The following is a 23840-nucleotide window of genomic DNA, read 5'->3' as shown; positions in this document are numbered from 1 at the left end:
ACGTGTGTCGGGCATGCCCGTGTACCTTTGTGCATGTGTGTGTGCACATGTGTGGATATGCGCATGTGTGTGTTGAGTGTGTGCTAAGTGTGTATGTGTTCACACGTGTGTGCATGTGTGTCATGTGCATGTTCATGTGGGTTGTGTGTGCTCGTGTGTGCATGTTCATGTGTGTGCAGACTACCTGTTGCAATGCACACGTGTGTCGGGCATGCCCATGTACCTTTGTGCATGTGTGTGTGCACATGTGTTGGGTGTGTGCTTGCATGTCCATGTGTGTGCACACGTGTGCTGTGGCTGTGCCTGCATCCGTGTATAGACCGCCTGCTCCCACTCTCCTTGGTCACCAATGGCACCACCAGTTGAGAGGGAGGAGTCCAGGCCCCTGCAAGCCCAGACCCACGTGGTGCCCTGTCCACTTCCTGTCCGCTTGGGGCCCCTCTCCTCCCACTAAGGTACAGCACCAGGTCCAAGACCCCAGATGGACAGGTGTCCTGTGTCAGACAGGGCACCATCACCTTTAGCGTGCCAGGGGCCCATCCTATGCTCACGGCACCGTCCCCTGCTCTACAGTAGGAAGCCGCTGGGGCTTGGGGTCAGCACCCGCTGTGGCAGAAGGAGCCCAGGTCTGGGTTAGGGAACTGTCACCAACCCATGGCAGGCAGTGGGCGTCCCCAGACACTCGGGTTCTCCATGGCCAGGAACAGACGCTTCCCCTGCCCCCACCGTCTCTGAGGTCTCCCAGGCAGCCTCAAGGGATTTTCCTGTAGGCTGGGGATCCATGCCCCCCCTGCCCTGTACCGACAGTCACCTGCCGGGTCACTGCCATCACCATTCACCTGCCCAGTCACTGCCATCACCGGTCACCTCCTCACTCCTTCCTGCCCTCTGGAGTCGCCTCCTAAGCCAGATCCCCACCCCCAGCCCTTGTCTCACCTTCACCTCCCTCGAGGACATGGAGGGAGCAGGCCCCTGGGGGTGGCCAGCCTGGGACTTAAGGGTCCTTGTCGGGGTGGGGGGAGTCGGGGGTGTGCCAGGGAGGTGGTTTGGGGCTCCTCTGTGTGAAGCTGAGTGCATGTGTGTATATGCACGCGTGTGCGTTCACATGGATGTGTGGGGTGCCTGTGTGCGTGCAGCTGAGTGTGGCAGGTGTGCACACGTGCCCCGTGTGTGGATACAAGTGTCCCAGGTGAGGCAGGCACGCCTGGTGTGCACGGCGGGGACCGGTCACACGCTCCCTCCCCCATTCAGGTTTTTGGGTTGCAAGGGGTCTCGCGGGGCATGTACGACGGCCCGGTGTACGAGGTGCCGGCCACACCCAAATACGCAACCCCCGCGCCTTCAGCCAAATCCTCGCCTTCCAAGCACCAGCCGCCGCCCATCCGGAACCTGCACCAGTCCAACTTCAGCTTGTCAGGTAGGACCGCGCTGGCAGCCCTTCCCGCTGCTCCCCTGCATGTGGACACGCGCGGGAGGCGGGCAGGGGTGGGGATGGCGCTCCTCGTCCTCCGGGGATGGGGCCGCCCAAGAGAGGGGTCCTTGTGGGGCGGCCCCAGGACCCCGACCACGGTGCCCAAGGGTGCGTGCTCTGAGCGGCGCCTGTGTGGTCCTCTGCCGTTTGTGAAGCCCGTGATTACTCCTAATACTTGGGAGAGGCCTCTGAGGCCCCACCCACCCATTGTCCAGTGCCCGGGGCTTGGTTCTCCCCAAGTGGTCAGTCCTCCACCTGTCTTAGGGACCCCAGAGCATGTGCCTGCAATTGCACAAGACGGCCACACGAGGGCAGGCGTGCGCACGCTGGGAACAGGACTTGACCCTGAGTTTGTAAAAGGATTTAAAACCCAGGGAGGGTTCTGGGAGCCTGGAGATGGGCGGGGTGTGGCTGGAGGGGCCCTCGGCCCAGCCTGGGGGTCAGCCGACATTTTCCTAAGGGGGCCAAACGGTACATGGTTTAGGCTTTGTGAGTCCAGGGGCGGACTCTGCTGTTGTATTCAGTAGCCATTTGACTACAAACGTGAACACTTCTCCGTGCGGGGCCTTGCACAGACAGGGTCAGTGGGCCCCGGTGTGCAGCTCCTGCTCAGAACAGCTGGCGTGTCTCTCAGAAGGGGGGGGGGAGAGAAAGAGAGAGGGGGGAGGAGAGGGAGAGGATGAGACATGGGTTTCAACTGTGGGGGTGGTAGGACCACCGTTGGCGCAATCGGGGCCCCCAGGCACCTCCCTTTGCATGGGCCTTTCCCGGGGGAGCGTCTCGCTCCTCCACGGGTGCGAGTGCCTGTGTTTAAAGGTCGCTCCTTTGCCCAAAAGGGACCCTAAGCACCACTCAGGCTCCTCTCCCCGTCCGGGTCTGCAGCCCGGTCTCCAGCTGTGTGGTTACCTCCACTGCCACCTCCCAGAAACGGGGTAACAGTGAAAGCAGAGGCCGGGGTGGGGGCAGTGCCCCGTGCTCCCCCAGCCGAGGTCGCTGCCCCCTCTGCAGCCCATGGCGGCCGCGCGGCCTCACAGCGGCTCCCCAGGCCGACAGCACCGAGGCGTCCCCGCACCGACTTGTCTGCCCGTGAAGCGATGAGGGGTGGAATCAGGACCCCAGGCCAGATCCTTCCTGGTCCCCGACCGCCAGGGGAGCGGCTTCCCCGTGTGTGGCTCGGATTTGCAGGAAAAGGCCGCGAAGCTGGGGACGGGGAGGCATCCCCCCCACACCGAGAGTACACAGGCCCGAGGCAGTTTGTGCTGGAACCTGTGGCCCCCCGCGGGCCCTGGCAGTGCTGCTTCTCACTCCGTGGACGCGTCCCAGGGCTGGGAGAGGTTTAGGTCTGTGTTTAACATCCGGAGGACGCCTAGGATTCAGATGAGTGGTTGGCTCTGCAGGTCGGACACAGGAAGCTCTGCCCCCTCCCCCTCCACGACCTGCCCATTGCATGTGATGGGGTCCGAGATCACACATGTGCACACACGTAACACGAATAGGCAATGTATGTGCAAATACATACATGTGCACGTTTCTACAACACACATATAATCACACGTGTGCACACACATGTAACATGGATGTGCAATGTGCACACAGCCAGATACATGCGCACACAGTGCACGACCAAATACACATACATAATGCACACATGCACATGGCATGCGCGCACAGGCACCAACACGAGCATTTGCACACACGTCCACACACATACGTGCACACTGCACAACCTTGGGCACACACCCAGCCACCCAGGCCCACACACGTACATGCAACCCCTTTGTGTCGGGTTTGGGCTTGAATCCCGGCTCCCCCCAGTCCCCGGGCCCCACGAGATGCACACCGGGATCCTCAGCGTCCTCACGTGTGAGTGGTGGGCACACAGCACTCGTGTGGGACACTGCAGTGACACGGACGCCCCCGGCCTGTGCCCGGCATACAGTAAGCACTCAGTATGTGCACACCTGTGTCAGGATCATCAGATCCTCCTGGGGAAGCCGGGTGAGGAGACCGCAGGTGGCTGGGCCGAGGGGCATCGGAGGGAGGGGTGTGCAGCTCGGGGCTAGGGCAGTGAGCGCTTCAGGATGGCCCAGCGTCCGCTAAGAAGACGGGCGCGGCCTGTGGGAACGGCAGGGCACGCCGAGGTCCGCCGAGTGACGTCACGCGGGAGTGATGTCATGGGGTGAGGTCGCGCGGGGTGACGTCACGCGGGGTGACGTCATGCGGGGTGACGTGGCGGCGGAGTAACAGGCGCTGTGTCTCTTCCAGGGGCCCAGATCGACGACAACAATCCCAGGCGCACCGGCCACCGCATCGTGGCGCCCCCCGGTGGCCGTTCCAACATCACCAGCCTCGGGTGACCGTGGAGGCGCGCGAGCCCAGGGTTTCGGGAACCCCGCCCGTTCCTTTCCTGTCTGTGTTTGAACCCCACGGTGTTAGTTGGTCCCGAGGCGGGGGGAGCCTCCGTCTTTAGGAAGACGTGGTGCTAGTGTGCTGTGTTTGCGTGGAGGGCCCTCGCCCACCCACTCGCGCGTCCACAGGGGCGCGCCTGGAGCATGCGGAGTCCGTGTCCCCTCCCCAGTGAGCCACAGGTGTCAGCGTCCTCTCGTTCTGTCCCGCGCACCCCTCCCCCGGCACCCCGTAGTCGTTCAGGGTAGTTGCTGCATGTCGCTAGGTCGTGTGTGTAAGTCTGTGCGTGTGTCCGGCCGGCGGCGCCCCGGCTCACGGGGACGCCCGCAGGAGAGAAGCCCCTCCCTCACCCACCCAGCCCCTGGAGGTGCCTGAGGCCTGGAGTGGCAGGGACAGCATCCACGCGCTGTCAGGAGCCCGCACTCGGAGAGGGCCTCCCCCACCCAGCCCGCCCGCGCCCAGTCGACGGGGCCATCAGATTTTTTAAAGTTTTGTACAAAGTTCTCCTTTGTAATCACCCCCGTTTTTACTCAACGACGGACTGTGTGGCTCTGGTTTCCGAGTTCAAAGCTTGTGAGAAAAATAAAGAAAATAAACTGCCCACTGACCTGGCTGCGGTGTGTTCGTCCGGGATGGGGTGGAGGCTTGGTCCCTGGGGGAGTAAGCCCGGGCGGAGGCCCGCTCCTGGGCCGCCCCGGGGAGTGGGAGAGCCAGCTCACGGCTTCCAGGAGGGGGAGAGAGGCAGCATGGGCAGTGGGCGGTGTGCAGAACAGGTGGGCGCCAGCGTCTGAGTCCAGACCCCACCCCCACCCCCACCGTCAGCCTCTTTGACTCACGCTCAGTGTGCTGCATGGGGCGGACCGGAAGCCGTAATCTCCACTTCACAGTCCCACGAGCCACACACCTGTTCCCAGGAGTAGGAGCTCATCAGAGGGGCTGGTGCTGGTGCTGCTGGTGGTGGTGGTGATGGTGGTGGTGGTGGTGGTGATGGTGGTGCTGGTGGTGGTGATGATGGTGATGGTGGTGGTGATGGTGGTGGTGATGGTGATGGTGATGATGGTGATGGTGGTGAAGATGATGGTGGTGGTGGTGGTGATGGTGATGATGGTGATGGTGGTGATGGTGATGGTGGTGATGATGGTGATGATGGTGATGATGGTGATGGTGGTGGTGGTGGTGGTGATGGTGGTGATGGTGATGATGGTGGTGGTGATGGTGGTGGTGATGGTGATGGTGATGGTGATGGTGGTGATGGTGATGGTGGTGGTGAAGGTGGTGGTGGTGGTGATGATGGTGATGGTGGTGGTGATGATGGTGGTGATGGTGATGGTGGTGATGATGGTGATGGTGGTGATGATGGTGATGGTGATGGTGGTGGTGGTGGTGGTGATGGTGGTGATGGTGAAGATGATGGTGGTGGTGGTGGTGATGGTGATGGTGATGATGGTGATGGTGGTGATGGTGATGGTGGTGGTGATGGTGGTGGTGGTGATGATGGTGATGGTGGTGGTGATGATGGTGGTGGTGATGATGATGATGGTGGTGATGGTGATGGTGGTGATGATGGTGATGGTGGTGATGATGGTGATGGTGATGATGGTGATGGTGGTGGTGGTGGTGGTGATGGTGGTGATGGTGATGATGGTGGTGGTGATGGTGATGGTGGTGATGATGGTGATGGTGATGGTGGTGATGATGGTGATGGTGGTGATGGTGATGGTGATGGTGGTGATGGTGATTGTGGAGATGGTGGTGGTGGTGATGGTGATGGTGGTGGTGGTGGTGGTGATGGTGATGATGGTGATGGTGGTGGTGGTGGTGATGGTGGTGGTGGTGATAATGGTGGTGGTGATGATGGTGATGGTGGTGATGATGGTGATGGTGGTGATGGTGATGATGATGGTGGTGTTGGTGATGGTGATGATGGTGGTGGTGATGGTGATGATGGTGGTCTGTCCGTCTGCACACACAGCGTATGCTCACCTCTTAGAAGTCAGAAGGCAGAACAGAGCAGGGCCGTGGCTGGGAAGCCCAGGCTATGTCCCAGCGCTGCCCACACTGCCTGACATGTCCTGTGGCCTTCCGGAGGGGAGGTGGTTCTGCCTGACCTGCTGGTACACCTCTGCAGGCACAGTGTGGCTGCCTGGGCAGGTGCACATGGCCCTCACGCTGCCGTCGAGGGCCATGAGTGCGCAATGACACTTGCTCTCCAGCCGAGTCCGTTTACGGAGTGAGAGGGCACGAAGAGTGGGTCCCCACACCGAAGGCCCCAGCAGCTTCGAGCTTCTGCTCAGCTCCGTGCAGGGAGAGCTGCAGACGCCTACCTGGCTGCAGGCCACGGCCCCGCTGCTGCTGCCCCTGTCCCCAGAGCAGGGACATCACGGCACGGGCGTGTTCTCGGAGACCCATCCAGCCTGGGCATCGTCCCTCGTGCCTGGCTCTGGGCTGTCGGGCGGTGCTCAGAGCCCACGTGGGACGCCAGCTGGCGGTGGACAGGAGCACCTGTGCTGGAACAGGAGGCCCCGCTAACCCCTGCCCTTCCTCTCCCGGGTGTTGCATTTGGAAGCCCTGAGCTCTTGGCGCCGGCTTCTCCTCGCAGCACCTCCTCCCTGCTCGAGAGCGGTGCTCCCGCAGTGCAGCCTGGGGGGTGCAGCAGCGTGGGCGTCCTGTGGCCGTCGGGCCGGACCTTGGCCTCCTGCGTCCCCTCGGTGACCTGCCCTGCACCTACTCCCTAAGCAGGGAGGGAGGCGGCTGAGTAGTTCCAGAGCCCGAGAGGGAACAGGCAGGGCCGTTCTCTGGCCGTGCCTAGGCCTGGAGTCCTAGGAGATGGGAGGGTGCCTGAGCCTACGACAGAAAGACGACACTGGCCGGCGCCGTGGCTCAACAGGCTAATCCTCCGCCTTGCGGCGCCGGCACACCGGGTTCTAGTCCCGGTCGGGGCACCGATCCTGTCCCGGTTGCCCCTCTTTCAGGCCAGCTCTCTGCTATGGCCCGGGAGTGCAGTGGAGGATGGCCCAAGTCCTTGGGCCCTGCACCCCATGGGAGACCAGGAGAAGCACCTGGCTCCTGCCATCGGATCAGCGCGGTGCGCTGGCCGCAGCGTGCTACCGCGGCGGCCATTGGAGGGTGAACCAACGGCAAAAGGAAGACCTTTCTCTCTGTCTCTCTCTCACTGTCCACTCTGCCTGTCAAAAAAAAAAAAAAGAAAGAAAGACGACACTGGACATGTGTAAGACACTTACGGGGGTGGGTGCATCCCGCAAGGGGAGATGGGCAGGGGTTATATCACGGCTCGTGACCCCTGCCCATGCCACCTCCATGTCCGCCTCCCCCAGAGCAGCCCTCAGCCCACAGCAAGAACTGGGACAGGCCCCAGTGTGGGCAGGCAGTCTGATGTGGCCTGGGGCTCGTGCCACTTCTCCTTCTCTCCTGCCCACACGGTTCAGCCTGTCAGGCCCTACGCCCCTCGGTTGTCTGCGCCTGTGCCCGGGGACACAGCCGAGCAGCCTGTCTGTCTTCCTGTAACCAGGGAGCCAGTGTCCTGGTGGGAGCCACTGGGATGCTCAGGCTCAGAGCTCTGAGCACCCAGTTGCAAGGGGCACACAGAGGCCGGCATCTTTACCCAGTCCCATGTCCCCCCCCCCCCCCCAGCAGCTGGGGCAGGCTGGGGAGTGAATGGCCTTGGGTTGTGGCCCTGGGGGACCCCTCCTTCCCTGGGGCAGAGGGGGGCTCCGGTTAGGAAGCAAAGGGTGCCCACGTGGCGGCCTGGTGCCACCTGTGGGATGCGGGAGTGGGGTGGGCAGCGGGGAGATTCTTATACCAGCAGCTTTTGGGTTAGACCTGGTGGTCTTGCAGGGAACCAGCCTTAGTATAACCCGTCACAGCACTGGTTCAAGTCCTGGCTGCTCCACTTCCCATCCAGCTCCCTGCTGATGCGCCTGGGGAAGCAGCAGGTAACGGCCCAGTACCTGAGCCCCTGCACCCGCGGGAGACCCCGATGGAGCTCTGGGCTCCTGGCTTCGGCCTGGCTCAGACCTGAATGTGGTAGCCATCTGGGGAGTGAATCAGCAGGTGGACGGAGGATCTTTCTCCCTCCCTAACACTCGGCCTTTTACATAAGATAAATTTTTTTAAAAAAACATTTGTTTATTTATTTGAAAGGCAGAATTAAAGAGAGGCAGAAGCAGAGAGATCTTCCGTCCATCTGCTGGTTCACTCCCCAGATGGCCACAATGGTGGACAGGGGCTGATGTGAAGCCGGGAGCTGGGAGCTTCTTCCGGGTCTCCCACGTGGGTGCAGGGCCCAAGGACTTGGTCCGCCTTCCTCTGCTTTCCCAGGCCACAGCAGAGGGCTTCATTGGAAGTGGAGCAGCTGGGACTTGAACCGGCGCCCCTATGGAATGCCGGCACTGCAGGCGGTGGCTTTACCTGCTACGTATGCCACGGCACTGGCACTGTAAAAATAAATCTTTAAAAAAAAAAAAGATGTCAGTCCATACAAAAGGGTCTTCCTGAAGGTCACGGATATGCATATTATAAAACACCACGTGTGGCTGTCCAAACTTTTTTGCACCAAACTCAACTTCAATGCATTTTCCCAGGGACGTCTGGAGCACCCGTTGCAGGCAGAAGCCCGGGCGCTGCCCGACTCCGCACCAACAGCAGCTGAGACAGCAGCTCTGAAAACAAGCAGGTTTATTCGGGGAAGAGCAGGGCACTGACCCAGGACACGCGTGCGGGCAGGGCGGGGCCCCAGGAGATGCTGCGGGGCGAGTTCGCAGGTCCTGGAGGCTGGCGGCTCACTGCTGGCACCGCCGGCTGCAGGAGCTGTCCCCACGCGTACGACTGAGCTGCAGCTTCCGGCCGGCGTCATCACACACACACTGCGCCCAGTGGCCTCCTGGGAGTCTTGGCGCTGGCTCCCATGCCCGCCCCTCGTGACCCCCTGGCTCTGTCTTGGGTTGGGCTTGACGTAGGCAACTCCATCTTGGCCCTGCAGCTTCCGCACCCTGAAGAATGGTCTTACCCTGAATGCCCCGGGTGCTGGGGCCAACGGCAGCTTTGTCTGCAGATGGAGAAGGACCCTCCTGGCAGTGGCTTGCGTGGGGCTGGCCTAGAAGTCTCTGGATGTCCTCAGGCCCACCCCAGGGGCCCAGGGTACCCAGGAGGGCCCTGCCCCCACCCCAGGTGAGGCTGGAAGGCTGGGTGAGTGCCACCGCGCAGCTGTGACTGTGGGTCCCCAGGGGAGCCAGGGACCAGAGACTCCAGAGTGCATCAGGGTCTTTGAGCCCCCGACTCAGATCCCCACGGGGTGATCTGGCAAGAGCCAGGGAAGGGACCAGAGCTGGGGAGGCTCCGGATGGGAACACTGGCAGCCATGGCCAGTGTGCAGGCGAGGGAGGGAGCAGTGAGATGGCGGTGGCAGAGACAAGGACCCAGCAGCAAGCTTGCTGAGCCAGAAACCCTGCTGAGCAGGGGGCGCCAAGGCCGGCAGGAGATGGCCTCTACCTTGGGGAGGGGGCTCGAGGAAGGAGGAGACCCAGAGGACCCGGCCAGGGCTGGAAACCAAGCGCAGTGTCTTCCAGGAAAGCGCAGGTGCTCCGCAGAGCTTCCGGTCCTGGACACAGCGCCGGGACGCAGCCCCCGCTCGGCTGTGCAGTTTGCGGGGCCGCGTGGAGATCAGTCTGCCCTGGCAACTCTCCCTTCCGTGTGCAGCTGGGCCGGGGGCTGGGCTCGGTCCCCCGCCGGGGGGGGGGGGGGGCCAGGCTACAAGCGGCTTCTCCTCTTGAGCAACTTCTTGCCGCTCTCACCGTCGGCAGCGTCGCCCTCCTGCTGACTCAGCGTTTTGCCGCTTAGAACGTGGAGGAGACGCAGTGCGTTAGCGCTGCGGGCCACGCGTGTCCCCAGGCTGTGCCTCGTCCGCCAGGCGGAGGGAGCAGGCAGCGCCCGGGGACTCCGACGCTTTGCAGGTTGACACGCATCGTTAAGAGGCAAGCACAGCCCAGCTCCCACGGGGAGGCGCCCGGCGGACCCACGTCACCACACACCCCACTGAGCCCCTGGCCCCAAGGTTCCCAGCTGCGAGTCACGGCAATGCCAGCACTTCCGGTCATCACCACCACCACCGTCCCCGTGCTGTCCTGGACCTTGGCACTCAGGCCTCTGGGGGACGGGGGTTTTCCGGCCTGGGATCTGGGTCCTCAGCGAGCATCATGGGAAAAAGCTGGGGGGCTGTACCTGTGCGCAGTGGGCGGCTGCTCCCCTGAGGCAGGCTCCTCGTCTGGGGGCGCACCTGGGGTCCCTCTCTCCCGGGGCAGGGCCTTCTTCCTTTTGGTCCTGAGAGGCTTCTCTGTAGATGACACATAAGCCCAGCGTGGCTCCCCAGCTGCCGTAACTGCCCACCCAGCCCGACACTTTGTGAGCATCTTCTGCAGGCCAGCGCCATACTCGGGGACTATTGTACCCATTGAACAGAGGGCAAGGCGAGGCCCAGGGGGACAAAGTGCTTCCTCAGGCCCACATGGCTTCCAGGTGCGGGTGTGAGGCCCCCACCCTCCTCCCCGACCCACAGGCGGTAGTAAGGGACAGGGCAGTGATGTCCCCAGCCAAGGGGGAGGGCTTCTTGTCCCACGTCACAGATGGGACAACGGAGTTGGAGCTGGTCAGCGGCCTACCCAGGAGCTAGAATGGTCTGGGGGTGGAGGGGTGGGTGAGGCTCACAGACAAAGATATGTTAGTCCAGAGAGGGGGAGTGTGTCGCCGCGGGCCACACAGCAGGTCCCCGGGGATGTGTGTGGGGGGGTGAGGCTCACAGACAGACAAGGACAAGGAAGTCCAGAGAGGGGGAGCAAGTCACCGCGGGCCACACAGTGGGCCCCCGGGGGCAGGGGGCGGCTGGCATCTCAGTGATGCCCTCCCACTCACCTGGCAGCTCGCGCTTGGTGCTGTCAGGGAGCGGCACGCGGGCCAGGGCGGCCAGCTCCGACAGGAAGTCTTGCTCGGCTTCCTGGGTGCAGACAAGAGGGCATCGGCGGCGCATCCTGCTGCCTCCTCCCCCGCCCCGCTCTCACTCAGGGATGGCGGCGGATGGGCGCCGGTCTGCGGCCAGTGGGGAGGCAGACCCGCCCTGGGCAGCTCCTGCCAGACGCCTGTCCATCCCCACTCGCATGGCGCAGCGAGGGAAGAGGGCTCAGGGAGCAGCCAGCAGCAGGGCGGGCCCCACCCACTTGTACCCAGCTGTGCCCCCTGCCAGCTGCGTGGAGGGCACGGGCACCAGCCCTGACCCCAGCACAGGTCCCTGCCACAGACACGCAGGGGTCACCGCAGGCCCTGCCCGCCCCCCAGGGGCTCACGCTCACGTGGGGAGCCCGAGGCGGCCTCAGCCAGGGACGCAGTGGGGCGGCCCCAGAGGGAGGCGCGGGAGCGGGTTCGGCCCCGTCCAGCGCCCTGTCCGTGCCTGTACCTGCAGCTGGGTCTCCAGCTGGGCTTCCAGGTGGTCCCTGGCCCTGGCCTTCTGCTTCCAGGCGTCCAGGCGGGTCTGCTGCTGTGAGGAGAACTGGGCCAGGAACCGCGTTTGCTGTGACAGCATCCTGGGGGGGGGGGGGTCCCGTCATCGATCCGCCCGTCCGTGCACCCAGCCACCCACTGATTCAGGCGAGAGAGTGTGTCCCACCTGCTGGGCTCCGTGCTGGGTTGTGAGACAGAGGCTCCGTCCCTGGCACCGTGGAGCCCTACTTTGGGCCGAGGGGGAGGAGGAACTAACTCACGTGGCACAGCCCAGGCCGCGCTCTGCGGGATGGTACAGTGTCCCTCCCCGCCCCGCCATGCTCAAGTTTCCACTAGAAACTGCAGCAGGCAGAGAAGGTGGTGAGCAGAGGGCCCGTGGCCCGAGCCAGTCACAGGGCCCACGACGCCACGCCATCCAGCTCGGAGCAGGTGGCTGCTGAGGTCCCTCTTTGCCGGCCCCTGGGCCTGGGAGAAGCCCTTGGACCAAGACCACCAGCATCCCTTGGGTAGGGGTGGGGCAAACACAGCCCCTGCTCCCCTCAGACTTGCAGAGCCGGCGTATCGAGGCTAGGGTGCAGATCTGCATTGAGCAGGGGGGCCACGTGATGCCTCTGCACCCCCCCAGTCTGAGGCGCGGAAGCCAGGGCGAGCCCGGTCCTCGCAGCCCAGGAGCAGGGCCCCTGCTGCCCGCTGTTAATGCCCACGCGGAGGGTTTCTGGCACTGCGGCGGCCTCGTCCGACCAGTGGGGCCCAGGGGCACCGCCGTTCTTGCTTCCTAAGCCGGGAGTCAGCCCTGGTGCTGGCCGGACTCCAGGGCTGCTGTCCCCAGCACAGCCCTGTGTCAGTGCATTGCTAACTGGCTGGGAGCTCCCAGACGGACCGCAGGAAGTGGCCCTAGCGCCCAGTTCAAGGCCAACCAAACAGCAGGTGGCCTGCAGGGGCCACACGGACGGTGCACCCATGCTCCCGCGTCTGCGCGTCAGGGCAAGGTTTCTGTGCGTGCCTGATGTCTGTGTAGCCGCTGCCAGCTTTCTGGGGCCTCCCAGCCGGCCGGGCCTGCTTGGGGCCAGCCAGAAGGGCTGGGGAGCGGACACCTGCGGCCCAGCACAGCCGCCTTCCACGCTCCTGCAGGCGTAACTACAAGTGTGTCCTGCACACGTCTGTGAGGCCCGAGGACGCCGGATCCACACCGGCTTCCCTGAGCTGCTCTCTACCCACAGAGACCTGAACCCTGCCCCCAGGGGCTGTGAATATGGCGTTCCGTGGCCCCAGGCCTCGGCAGACGGCAACAGCAGCCGTCAGCCCAGGCTGGTCACGTTATCAGAACCCTCACGGCAGGTGAACCTCCCGGGCTGGGGTCCCAGGGGCAGCAGCTGGCACCAAAAGAAGTCCCAAGGGGGCCGGTGTTGTGGCACAGAGGGCTAAGTCACCACTTGTGACGAAGGATCCCCCATGGGCGCCGGTTCGAGTCCCGGCTGTTCCACTTCCGATCCAGCTCTCTGCTATGGCCTGGGAAAGCAGTGGAAGATGGCCCACCTGCTTGGGCCCCTGCACCCATGTGGGAGACCCGGATAAAACTGGCTTTGGCATGGCCCAGCTCTGGCCACTGTAGCCATTTGGGGAGTGAACCAGTGGACGGAAGACCTCTCTCTCTCTCCGTCTGTCTCCCCCTTGGCCTTTCGAATAAATACTAAATCGTTTAAGAAAGAATTCCCAGGCATGAGCAGGCGTGGACACAGCTGTGGTTCCGAGGGGTGGGGTCACATGCAGTCATGTGCAGGGACGTGAGCGAGGCCCTGGGTGGTGAGGGCGGCCATGTGACAGCCAGCAAGCAAACGGCGACCTCGGCTCTGCAGCAAGCTGAACACGAGTGGACACACGGGTCTTCCCAGAGACCCTCCCGAGCATAGCCCTGCCACTGACACCTTGACCCAGGGCCAGGAGGGGCCACGGCCACGGCCAGTGCTGCCAGGTCACACACCTGTGTGGCTGGGGCCACGGCGATGGCCGCTGTTACAGAAAACGCCTGTCCCGGTCCCACATCCGGCTTCCTATCTAGGTCCCATGTCCCTGCTCTCCTCCCAGGTACCCAGCCTGCACCTGCATCCTCCCCACCTCCAGGCCTGCTGTGGGGGAGCCTGAACAAGAGTGGAGGGGCCCGGTGAGGGCCAGGAACGCCACTTCAGCCTGGATAAAGAGCCACTGTCCAGCTGGATGTGCCCACGGATGCGTGCCAGGCGCTGTCCCAGGTGCTGGCATCGAGCAGCAAGCAGGACGAAGGCCGGAGGCCCCCTTGCTGTGGGAGGTGGCCAGCAGGCGCAGGCAGGGTCCCCGACTGAGGGTGCAGCAGCGGCCTCACCTGTGGTGCACGGCCTGGGAGGCACCGAGGGCTGCACCTGTCATCCGGCTTCCTGTCGGAGGGTCGCCGGCCTCTTCCGTCTTTCGCAGCTTGAAATTTTCCATTTGCTCACCTGCACCCGTTGGGCACACGGCAGTTAGGTGCGTGTTGGGAGGGCTGGCTGGGGTGGGTGCTGGGGCGCGGGGGGCGGGGTGTGATGCACCTGCTCCTACAGATGGCAGCGTCAGCCCCAGAGCTGGGACCGGGCTCTCGGCCTGCCTGCCCCTCCCCGGGCCCAAGTGGCCAAAGGGGAGACCAACAGTGCAGCTTCCACACTGAGCAGAGCGCGGCGTGGGGCACCTGGCACAGTGGGGGCTGCCCTCGGAGCCCTCCCGGGAGTTGCCCCTCCTGCCCCTGAAGGTACGGCCCGTTCCTCGGAGCTCTCTCTGGGGTCCACGGCCCAGCGACTCACAGGACTCTTGGGTCTTAAAAGCAGAGCAGCCAGGGCCCCTGGGTTGCCTGGGATGAGCCCCGTGAGGGAAGACGACCCACGCCTGGGTTCCAGAATGTTCTGCAGTGGGGCGCAATCATGCTTGGCTCCTGCTAACCCTCCCTGGAAACCACGATGGAGATCTGCAGCCGTCTGGCTAATTTCTGGCTGCGAGTTCTCGGGACAAGGGGAAGACAGAGGCGGCCGCTGCTGCCGGCTGCGAGAAATGCATGTGGGGAGCCCGGCCCGGGACCCCCGCCCACCCCTTCTCCCAAGGGGGTTCCACGTCCAGGTCTTGGGCCAGCCAGACAAGGCCTGCTAGAGAGCATGGACTCCCCTGGGTGCCATCTCCCACAGCCCAGGGGAGACGTCCTCGCTCCTCAGACACCTGGGCACCGCTGGCCTTCCGTCCCCACGGCCACGAGTACATTTCCATCTCCCTGACCACCAGACTCAAGAGACAGGATCACTCAACCCTGAGGTGGCACCGTGGGCCCAGTCCCAGATCATCACCCCACCCCCGTTCCTGTCCTGGCTTAGCCACTTCTGTGTGTATGCGTGTGCACATGTGTGTAGGTGTCTCTGTGTGTGCAGGCACACGTACATGTGTGTATTATGCATGTGTCAACGTGTGTATTCATGTATGCACACACGCATGGACACGTGTTTTGTGCACGTGTGTCTGCTATATGTGCACACATGTGCGTGTCTATATGCACGCACCATGCACACACATACATGTGTCATGTGCGCACACGTGTGTCATCTGCACACGTGCACGTGTGTTTATGTATGCGTTGTGTGTGCACACATGTATGTGTGTGCGTGCATGGTGCACGTGTGCATCTTTTCAAAAACTCCTTGGGGATGAAGTAGGGGATAAAACATTAAGCAAAAATATGAAAAAATTAACTCTTCCCAAATAACATGTTAAGCACTCTATGTGCCATTGCTGCAAACTGAAAGCACGGGGGAGCCGGGGGGCCGGGGAGCTGGATGAGCCGGGGGTGTTGGGATCCCGGGGATTTGGGGGTGTTTGGGAATCCGGGGGTGCCAGGGGAGCGAGGGGAGCTGGGGAGCCGGGGAGCGGGGGTCTGGGGAGCGGGGGAGCAGGGGTCCGGGGAGCAGGGGAGCCGGGGAGCCGTACCCTGCGGGCTGTGCAGCTGCTGCAGCCTCCTCTCCCCGTGCTCCTGCAGGACGCGCCCCACCTGCTGGTAATAGGCCTGCACCAGGCGGCCGACGCCGGCACTGGTCACGTACACGCTCTCCACGGCCGCCTCCAGCAGCGTCCTCTGTGGGAGGGGACAGCAGGCAAGGCATCGTGGAGCCGCCTGTGGCTGACGCCACCCCGCCTGCCCTGGCTCATCTCTCCCACCTGGAGAGGTCTGGGAGGGCTGGTTTAAACCAGTCACAACCAGAGATGGTTGGTTTAAACCAGTCCCAGCCACCTTCCCTTCCTTGGCCAAGGAGGGCCCGAGGCTGGCGTTGTGGCTCCTCCTGGCTATCGGGGAGGGGGAAGCCATGGGGAAGCCTGCAGGGAGCCCTTCCCTTCCTGAACATCAAACAGCTGTGGGTGAAAAACTTGGCCGCTTCCTTCATCCTGTCTGGAATGCAGATCTGAAGACCGGAGCGGTGGTGGCTATTTTGAGAGCATGAGGCAAAGGCATTCAGAGCTGCCATGGTGGACTGGAAAGAAAGTGCCACTGTGCCAGCCTTGCCCCCCCTCCCTCCACACTCAGCTCTGGGGCTGTCACTTCTGGTGATCTGGGCCACCCCAGCAGGGCGGGGTGCGCACTCCTTAACCACAAACTCCTAGCCACACGCCCCGCCCCTGGGGACGTGTCCGCTGAGCTCTGACGAAGTCACCATCCTCTCCGTCACAAGACGAGGGGCAAAGGGCCGAGAACGCTGACTCCAGGGCCCCCATGTCGCCCAGGGCGCTGCCAGGCTTTGTGACTGAGTCACTGCCGATGGGTGTGGTCAGCACCGTGTGAGAAACACACCGGAGCCTGCGCAGGGGGGCGGCGGCACAGCCAGGGCGCCTGGCTCTCTCCCCCCGCCCAACCTCTGCACCCGACTCCATCCTCCGGGACTCCGGGCTCCGGCCTTGCACTTGTTCCCGGGGCCCCTGCAGGGAGCTGCTGGCCTTCTCCTCCTCTTGGAGCCACCTGGCCCCCACGCCCCTACCAGCCCGGCCACAGTGAGGGCTGACCATGCCCCCGCCCCGCCCCCCCCTTCCCCTGCCTCTGCCGCCAGGGTCTCTGCCCTTCCCACGGCCTCTCCCCCTGGGCAGCTCCTCCTCCCACCATGAGTTTCCAACCCATCATCTTCTCAGGACCTTGGCAGCTCTGCTCCCTGGCTCCGCCCACCCCGGGGACCACGGCTCCACAGAGGCAGAAGAGCTGCCGGCTGCTCCCCCCATCCCCAGCAGCCCCCCCGTGAGCTTCATGAGCAGGTGGACTAAGCGACCCCTCTCCTAGCCCTGAGCGCGGTGCTGCCCCTGGGGCGCGGGGCTGGGGGGAGGGGGGCTCTCATCTGCTCAGGGTCCCTGGGAGGCCGAGGCCAAAGCGCAGCCTCGCGCTGTACCCCACGCCCTCGCAGCGAGCACCTGCCGAGGGTAAGAGTTGGAGGACTGCAGGGAGGGAGGCGGACCTTCCCGACGGCACCAGGCGGACACAGCCCTGACGTGTGCGTGACCCGAGGGACACGCGTGTTCAGGGCAAGGTGGGTGTCACAGAAACACAGGCCCAGTGCCGGCTGGGCAGGGGAGCAAGGGCCTTGGGTTGAACAAGGCCCACGGAACCATTCGCCCTGGCTCTGCTAAGGCAGCCACAGGCGGGCCACCACGCAGGTGATGATCCTGCCTGGCCCAGAATGACGCCGTAACTGTTCACGTGGCCCCGGACAGAAAAGAGGTCCCCAGCCCTGACTGCGGGAAACGACCCCCCAAAGCCGCCCGCGGGGCCCGGGGGCACGGCCACACGAGGCTGCCCTGGGGTGTGCCGGGAGCGAGGGTCTCACTGCTCCTCCTGGCTGGAGGGGAGGCAGCCAGGCAGACACAGGCGGTGCACGGTCACGGTCACAGCAGAGAACATCTGCTCGTGAACTAGGAGGCTTGGGACGTGTCCTTAGCCCAGCGCTAGCCTCAGTCTTCCCACCTGTGCAATGGCCGGAACAAGGGCTGGGGGGTTCCGAGGGGCAGGCACAAGCACACAGACTTCAGGGCAAGGCCCGTGGATCTCCGACCAGGGTCACCTGCATCGCTCTGGTTTGTCACCGCCTCCCCCAGGAGATGGATTTCAGTGGCACCGCTGGGCCGCCAGGGTCCCTCTGCGGAGCCTGTGTGTCCTGGCAGAGATGCCCAGCACCAGGGGACACAGCACGGCCAGCAGCAGGCGGGAGCCTGGGACCCCCGCCCACACTGCCCACGCCGAGGGAGGCGAGCCCAGCTCACCGATGAGGACGGCAAACTCTGCCAGGCCAGGCCCTGCCATCCCGACCCCTTCCACCCACCCGTGGCTGCCCAGGGACGGGGGTGGAGGGGCAGCGTGTACCTTGAAGCCGTCGCGGTCCTTGGCCCGGCTCCTGGACGCCGCGTTGTGCGCGTGCCCCAGCAGCGCCTGCGCGATGGCTCGCTCCACGTGCTGCCCGAGCAGCTGCCCCACCTCCCGGGCCTCGGCCAGGAGCTGCTCCCGGAGCTGCAGCCGCGTCTGCTGTGCCTCCGCCTCCAGCCGGCCGGCCTCCTCCAAGACGCGCGCCTCCTGCAAGGCAAGCGCCCAGCCGCTGCCCAGGGTGGTGGAGGAGGGGCGGGGTGCGCGCTGGTCCCCTCCGCACAGGCATTCGTTAGCCACCGACTGTATGCCGGAGCCGGTGGTGGGCCCCCACGAGGGGACCTCACTCTAGGCCTGATGAGCCCATAGAAGCTCAGAGGTCGAGCAACTTCCTGAGTGTCAACAGCAGAGCCGGGCTTCAAAGCCGGGTCTGGGGACATCACAGCAGCGGAGGGCACATGGGGTCCTGGGGGCTGCCCGTCCTTGTGAAGCCGAGAGAAGGAAGTGGGGTGACTCAGAGCCAGGGCAGTGTCCTGCCCATGTCCCCCAGTTCCCCGGGAAGAGCTAGGGAGACTGGGACGCGCTCATGGGTCAGAACCCATCCGCTGTTCCCAGGCCTCCGGGCACCCTGGCTACGCCTGGGCTCAGCCTGCCTGGTATAACCCTCAGCTCGGAGACCTGCAGTCTTCCCTTCACTGGGCTGACACCTCAGAAGAGATGGCAGAGGCCTTGTCCCTCCCTGACCTGAGGACCGCAGCCTCCCCGATTTCATACGGATTTTCCCTGTTTAATTCTCTCTGTCGCCTATGCTGGAACCTGGGACCCTACAGGTCAGCCTACATTGCCCTCGCCTGTGGGTGCTGGATTAACTCACCCTACACCCTAGCTACAACTCCTAACCCTAACCAATACCCTAACACTAACCCCAGCCCCTACACCTAACCCCCTACTGTAACCCTAAACCCCAATCCTAACCCTAACACTAAACCCAAACCCTAAACCCCAACACTATCCATAACCCTAACCCCTAACCCTAAACTCCAACCCTAAACCTCGATACTAGCCCTAACCCTAAACCCCAACACTATCTATAACCCTAAACCTAAACCCCAACACTAACCTCTAACCCTAACCCTAAACCCTAACTCTAACCCAAATCTTAAACATTAATTCAACCCTAACTCTGACCCTAAACCTTGACACTAACCCTGACCCTAACCACTAACCCTAACATCCCGAGCTCCTGTGCTAAAATGCTAATGCTAGACCCTCAGAGCCTCATTGTGTCTGGAGCTGTGTGAGCTGGAGAAGCGGCATGTGGTAGAGCCCCATGCTGGACACGAGGGGATAGGGCACCTCCAGTGAGCTGCGCCCCACATCTGAGTGGCTTCCTCAAGTCCCGGCTGCTCTACTTCTGGTCCAGCTTCCTGCTAATGTGCTCAAGGACGTGGGTCCCTGCCGCCCACGTGGGAGAGCCAGGTTGACTGCTGGGCTCCTGGCCTTGGCCTGGCCCGGTCCTGGCTGCTGTGCACGGATGGGGCGTGAACCAGTGCGGGGAGACCTCTCTATCTCCCCATCTCTCTGCATAAATACACAACAATTAAATAAAAGATGAGATCAGGACACGGACGCACAGCGGGGAGCCCGCGCGAGGCCCCGGGGGACGGCGCGGTCTGCGGGCGTCCGGGGGCAGGGGGGTCGCCCACACCGGTCTTACCAGGGCCTTGAGCAGCTGCCACTGGTGCGCGTCCAGGCACTGGGAGGAGGCCTGCTCCAGCGCGTGCTGCTCCCGCAGCTCCTGCAGGAGACTCCTCTTCCCGCACAGCTGCATCTGTGTCAGCGTGGCGATGGCGCCGGCGCGGAGAGCCAGCCTCCGGAGGGCCGAGCGCAGGAGGAGGTCGTGGCCCTGCAGGACGTCCCGCGCCGCTCTGGGGGGAAGGCGGCGGGGGTGCTGGGGTCAGTGCTCTAGGCTTCCCCGGGCTACCAAGAGCCTCCCCAGGGGCCCTGCCGCCTGCCCTCCCAAACACGGTGCTCAGCCACCTGTTCCCGTTCATCTCAGCACTCACAGCCCACCTGGGCTGCAGGTCCACGGTCACATCCACATGCATGGGCCACGGAGAGCTATCTCATGACTCGAGTGAAAATCCTGGGTCTGCCAGCGAGGCCCACCTTTGGCTTTATAACTTGAGGCGTCTGTTGCGTGGGGCTTTATGACGGGGAGCCCTGGCGAGGGAGCCAGGCGTTCAGCTGGAGACCCCAGCAAGAAGGAATCAGCCTCATTTTGAATCAGCTGAATTCCCAACTGGGTGGAGTTAAACTGCCACTATCTGAAATTCCTTCTGGAAGTAAAAGAAATCCTCTCTTTGGGACCTGCCCTGGCCTGCAGTGCCAGCATCCCATATGGGTGCCAGTTCTAGTCCTGGCTGCTCCTCTTCCCATCCAGCTCTCTCTATGGCCTGGGAAAGCAGTAGAAGATGGCCCATGTCCTTGGGCTCCTGCACCTGCGTGGGAGACCTGGAAGAAGCTCCTGGCTCCTGGCTTCGGACCAGCACAGCGCTGGCCATTGCGGCCATCTGAGGAGTGAACCAGTGGATGGAAGATCTCTCTCTCTGCCTCTACCTGTCTCTTTAACTCTTTTAAATAAATAAAATAAATCTTTTTTAAAAAGAATTAAAAGAAAGCCTCTCTGGAGAAAGTTCCTATCATCAAAGCCTTAACGTATTCTCTCTACAATTTTTATGCAGAATACCCAGCACCCAATAAGAATAACCAGACGTGCAAACAGATGAAATGTAAGCAAAAGGAGAAAGAACAGGCCATGGAAAAGTAGCCGCAGGATATCAGAGCCTGTAATAACCACACTTCGTGGCAGGTGTTTGTATGTCCAGTGGACGGAGGAATTCAGCAGATAACTGGGGACTTCGAGGGGTTGAAACGGGAGCCCAGAGCACAGGGGGCGCCGTGAGCTCAAGGGGACAGATACGAGCAGCCAGAACTCAGGTGCAGGGGTAGGGAACCGGAAGGCAGCTCAACACAAAGCACGCAGACACACTGCAGAGTGCGACAGCACGGGAGAACACGGAACAGCGGCGCAGAGACACGCGGGGCAGCGTGAAGGACTCCACCCACGCCCCGGGGGGGGGGGGGAGCAGGAGGAGGATGTAAGAGGTCATGGATGCAGATCTCAAAATCTTCTGACAGAAGATCACAGCCTGCAGCAGCACGTCACACTGGGGCCGGCGCTGTAGTGCAGCGGGTTAAAGCCCCAGCCGGCATCCCGTGTGGGCACCGGTTCAAGTCCCGGCTGCTCCACTTCCCATCCAGCTCTCTGCTGTGGCCTGGGAAAGCAGTAAAAGATGGCCCAAGTCCTTGGGCCTCTGCACCCGTGTGGGAGACCAGGAAGAAGCTCCTGGGTCCTGGCTTCAGATCAGCCCATTTCTGGCTGTTGCAGCCATTTGGGGAGTGAACCAGCAGATAGAAGACCTCCCCCTCCCTCCCTCTCTCTGCGGGGCATGAGCGCAGCCTCGGCGCGGCCAGGCCAGGCCCGGGGACTCTGCATGCGTAGCTGCCCCTAGGCGCCCTCGCCTGAGCTTCGCGGAGCAGAGCGGCGGAGCCGAGCCCGCAAACTAACCGAAGCCTGGGCCGCGGAGCCAGTCAGCAGGTGTCCCGGGGATAGCGGCGCATGGAGGGGCCCGACGCACGTGCACATGGCCCTGGCCACCGCCATGGCGGACAGCAGCCCCGCGGGGGGCGCAGCGGTGTGGACGATGGGGGCCCCTGTGCAGCACCAAGGAGGGGTCACCGTGGGGTGTGCCTGGCTCCAGGGGGTGCAGGGCCGGCTGCAGCGCCTGCAGGACAACGTCATCTACAGCCTGCAGGCGCTGGAGGAGCGGGACTGTGGGCTGGAGCGTGTGCACCGCTGCCGCCATGGTGCCACTGTGCCCAGGGCCGGCCATAAGCAAACTGCTGTCGCGCGAGGAGGGGGAGTGGATCCTGGAGCAGCTCGCGCGGCCACCACAGCCCCGCAGCAAGAGGACCATTGGGAACCAGACGGAGATGGACCAGGCTGCCGACGATGATGCCGGCGGCCTCCTCTCCAGCGGGCAAAGAAGATGGCGCCCAGAGGAAGTGAGATGGGCGGAACTCAAAGGTGTTTGTCACTAAGGCTGATTGGCTGCACAACATCAAGGGCAGTGACGACAACTGATGATGCGTATACAGACATGTGGCTCGTCCTGTAAAAATCACCCCGTAAAATGACCGTTTAAGTGACTGGTTGGTCCTTATGCCCTGCCCCATTGACGCTGCAGTTTTGTGCTATAAAAGGCTTTGTTACGCACGAAATAAACGAGTCCCTGCTTGCTTTGGCTCCCCACTGCGTCTGATTGTCTCCGGGATCGGGAGGCTGGGGAACGGGCGAGTGGCGCACTTACCTTTCCTCCGGCCCAGTCCATCCTCGTACAGGTGGACTAAGACCCAGCATCTCACTCCCTCCCGGTCTCCCTCTCCCTCTCCCTCTGTGTATTTACCTCTCTCTGTAACTGTTTTTCAAGTAAATATTTTTTAAAAAAGGAGCATTTCACACACACACACACACACACACAGCCCAACACACACACACATGAATGAAAAACACACAGAAAACCCACACACGTTTAGTCATAAGAAAGCAGATGCAAACCAAAGAATAAAAGAAAATACAGAAGTGCCCAGAGGCGGCTGAACTCAGAGGACTCCGGGTGGTCTCTGCCGGGGCTGGGGGGAGGCTGCTCCCGGCTGAGGGCCGTCGGGGCCCTGACAACACCATTCACGGTCATGCAAAGTTAGCGACTTCAGAAGAGCCAGCCTGTGTAGACGTGCTGAACCCTGGGTCCCAGCCGCAGCTGCCTAACCAAGGCCAGAACAAACTCTTCTGTGGGCCTGATGCCACCCGGGGGGCCCGGCGTTCCCCAGCCCTGGTTCAAAGCATTGAACGAAAATAACCAAACTGAGTTCGGCATGTGCCGTGGGCTGCAGGCAGCTTGCCGCCCCACTTCATAGCAGAACCGAATCTCCACCACAGTGGTAGTGAGAGACGGAGCCTCTGGGGAAGCGACCAGGTCACGTGAGCTCCGCCCTCATGAATGGATCAGAAAAGGGGCTTTGGACAGAGCTGGCCCCACTCACGTCCTCCCGCCTCCCACAGCAGCCGGGGGTCCGTCTTGGAGGTCCTGACCAGTCTCTGAAGCTGCCAGCCCCTTGGTCCTGCCCTTTCTGTCCCAGGCCCAAGAGAGATGTTTCTATTGTTTATAACTGACCCAGTCTCACACATTCTGTTACAGCAGCAGAAATGGACTCAGACAATATGCAATGAAGGCATTCTGCAAAGATGGAAGGGAGACAGGGCATCTCCAGACAACAGTGAAGTCAGCGTGTCGCCAGCAGGTCTGCAAAGCTGACCCAGACGGAAGCTCAGAGAAAACAGAGGAAGGATAAAGAACCGCAGGACGCATAACTGTGAGGAAATCTGGGTGAGCGGACTGTGAAAAGCCACAACAATGATGTTTCCCGGGTTGGAAACACCGAGAGCATGGCAGAAGAGAGTGGCAGAAGCAGACCTGTGAGAGAGGAATGAACAGGTTAAGGGGTTCTCACTGTCCAGAAGAATATGAACCTTGTATGTTACACGCCGAGTCAAGCATGCAGTGTGAAATCCCTGAACCACTAAAAGCACAGGAAAAAACAAACAAGACGAACAAGCCAGAAGAGAGGCAAAAAATAAAAGTAAAAAAAAAAAAATCAAAAGACAGCAAGCAACGAAAGAAAATGTAACACAGAGCAAGTCAAGTACATCAGCATGGAGATGTACACTAAACGTAAATGGACTAAATATTGATACAATGAAAAGACCCCTTGTTTCAGGCCAGACAAATCCCCCATCCCGGCTCGCTCAGCGTCCCGTGGGGCTCTACATGCTTCTCCATCCTCTCATCCTGTGTCCTCTCTATCACCCAGTTCCACAGTCACTCACTTGATCCTGACGTCTACATGAATCAGGCGTCTGGAAAAGGCTGAGCAACCAGACAAGAGCGACATCAA

The 23840-nt window shown here is 62.3% G+C and overlaps 2 protein-coding genes across 3 annotated transcripts in view; one reads left to right on the top strand and one right to left on the bottom strand.

Moving 5' to 3' along the window:
* CRMP1 (collapsin response mediator protein 1) overlaps positions 1-3828 on the top strand; it is a 54327-nt gene extending 50499 nt beyond the window's left edge. Inside the window, exons 13-14 of the mRNA XM_062213054.1 lie at positions 1252-1417; positions 3737-3828. Coding sequence (XP_062069038.1) covers positions 1252-1417; positions 3737-3828 — 258 coding nt within the window. The remainder of the gene's footprint in view (positions 1-1251; positions 1418-3736) is intronic.
* Positions 3829-8541: 4713 nt separating this feature from the next.
* EVC (EvC ciliary complex subunit 1) overlaps positions 8542-23840 on the bottom strand; it is a 53113-nt gene continuing 37814 nt past the window's right edge. For both annotated transcript variants that reach the window (XM_062212864.1, XM_062212865.1), the window contains exons 14-21: positions 19480-19690; positions 17766-17972; positions 15359-15503; positions 13743-13854; positions 11340-11466; positions 10802-10883; positions 10115-10226; positions 8542-9728 (exon numbers count right to left, since the gene is read on the bottom strand). In XM_062212864.1, the coding sequence (XP_062068848.1) occupies positions 9644-9728; positions 10115-10226; positions 10802-10883; positions 11340-11466; positions 13743-13854; positions 15359-15503; positions 17766-17972; positions 19480-19690 (1081 nt within the window). In that variant the 3' untranslated portion in view covers positions 8542-9643. The remainder of the gene's footprint in view (positions 9729-10114; positions 10227-10801; positions 10884-11339; positions 11467-13742; positions 13855-15358; positions 15504-17765; positions 17973-19479; positions 19691-23840) is intronic.

Source organism: Lepus europaeus, chromosome 16, assembly GCF_033115175.1.
Source record: "Lepus europaeus isolate LE1 chromosome 16, mLepTim1.pri, whole genome shotgun sequence".
Taxonomy (NCBI): Eukaryota; Metazoa; Chordata; class Mammalia; order Lagomorpha; family Leporidae; genus Lepus; species Lepus europaeus.
Note: the sequence above shows the minus strand (reverse complement) of the source record. Positions and strands in the feature narration are given on the sequence as shown.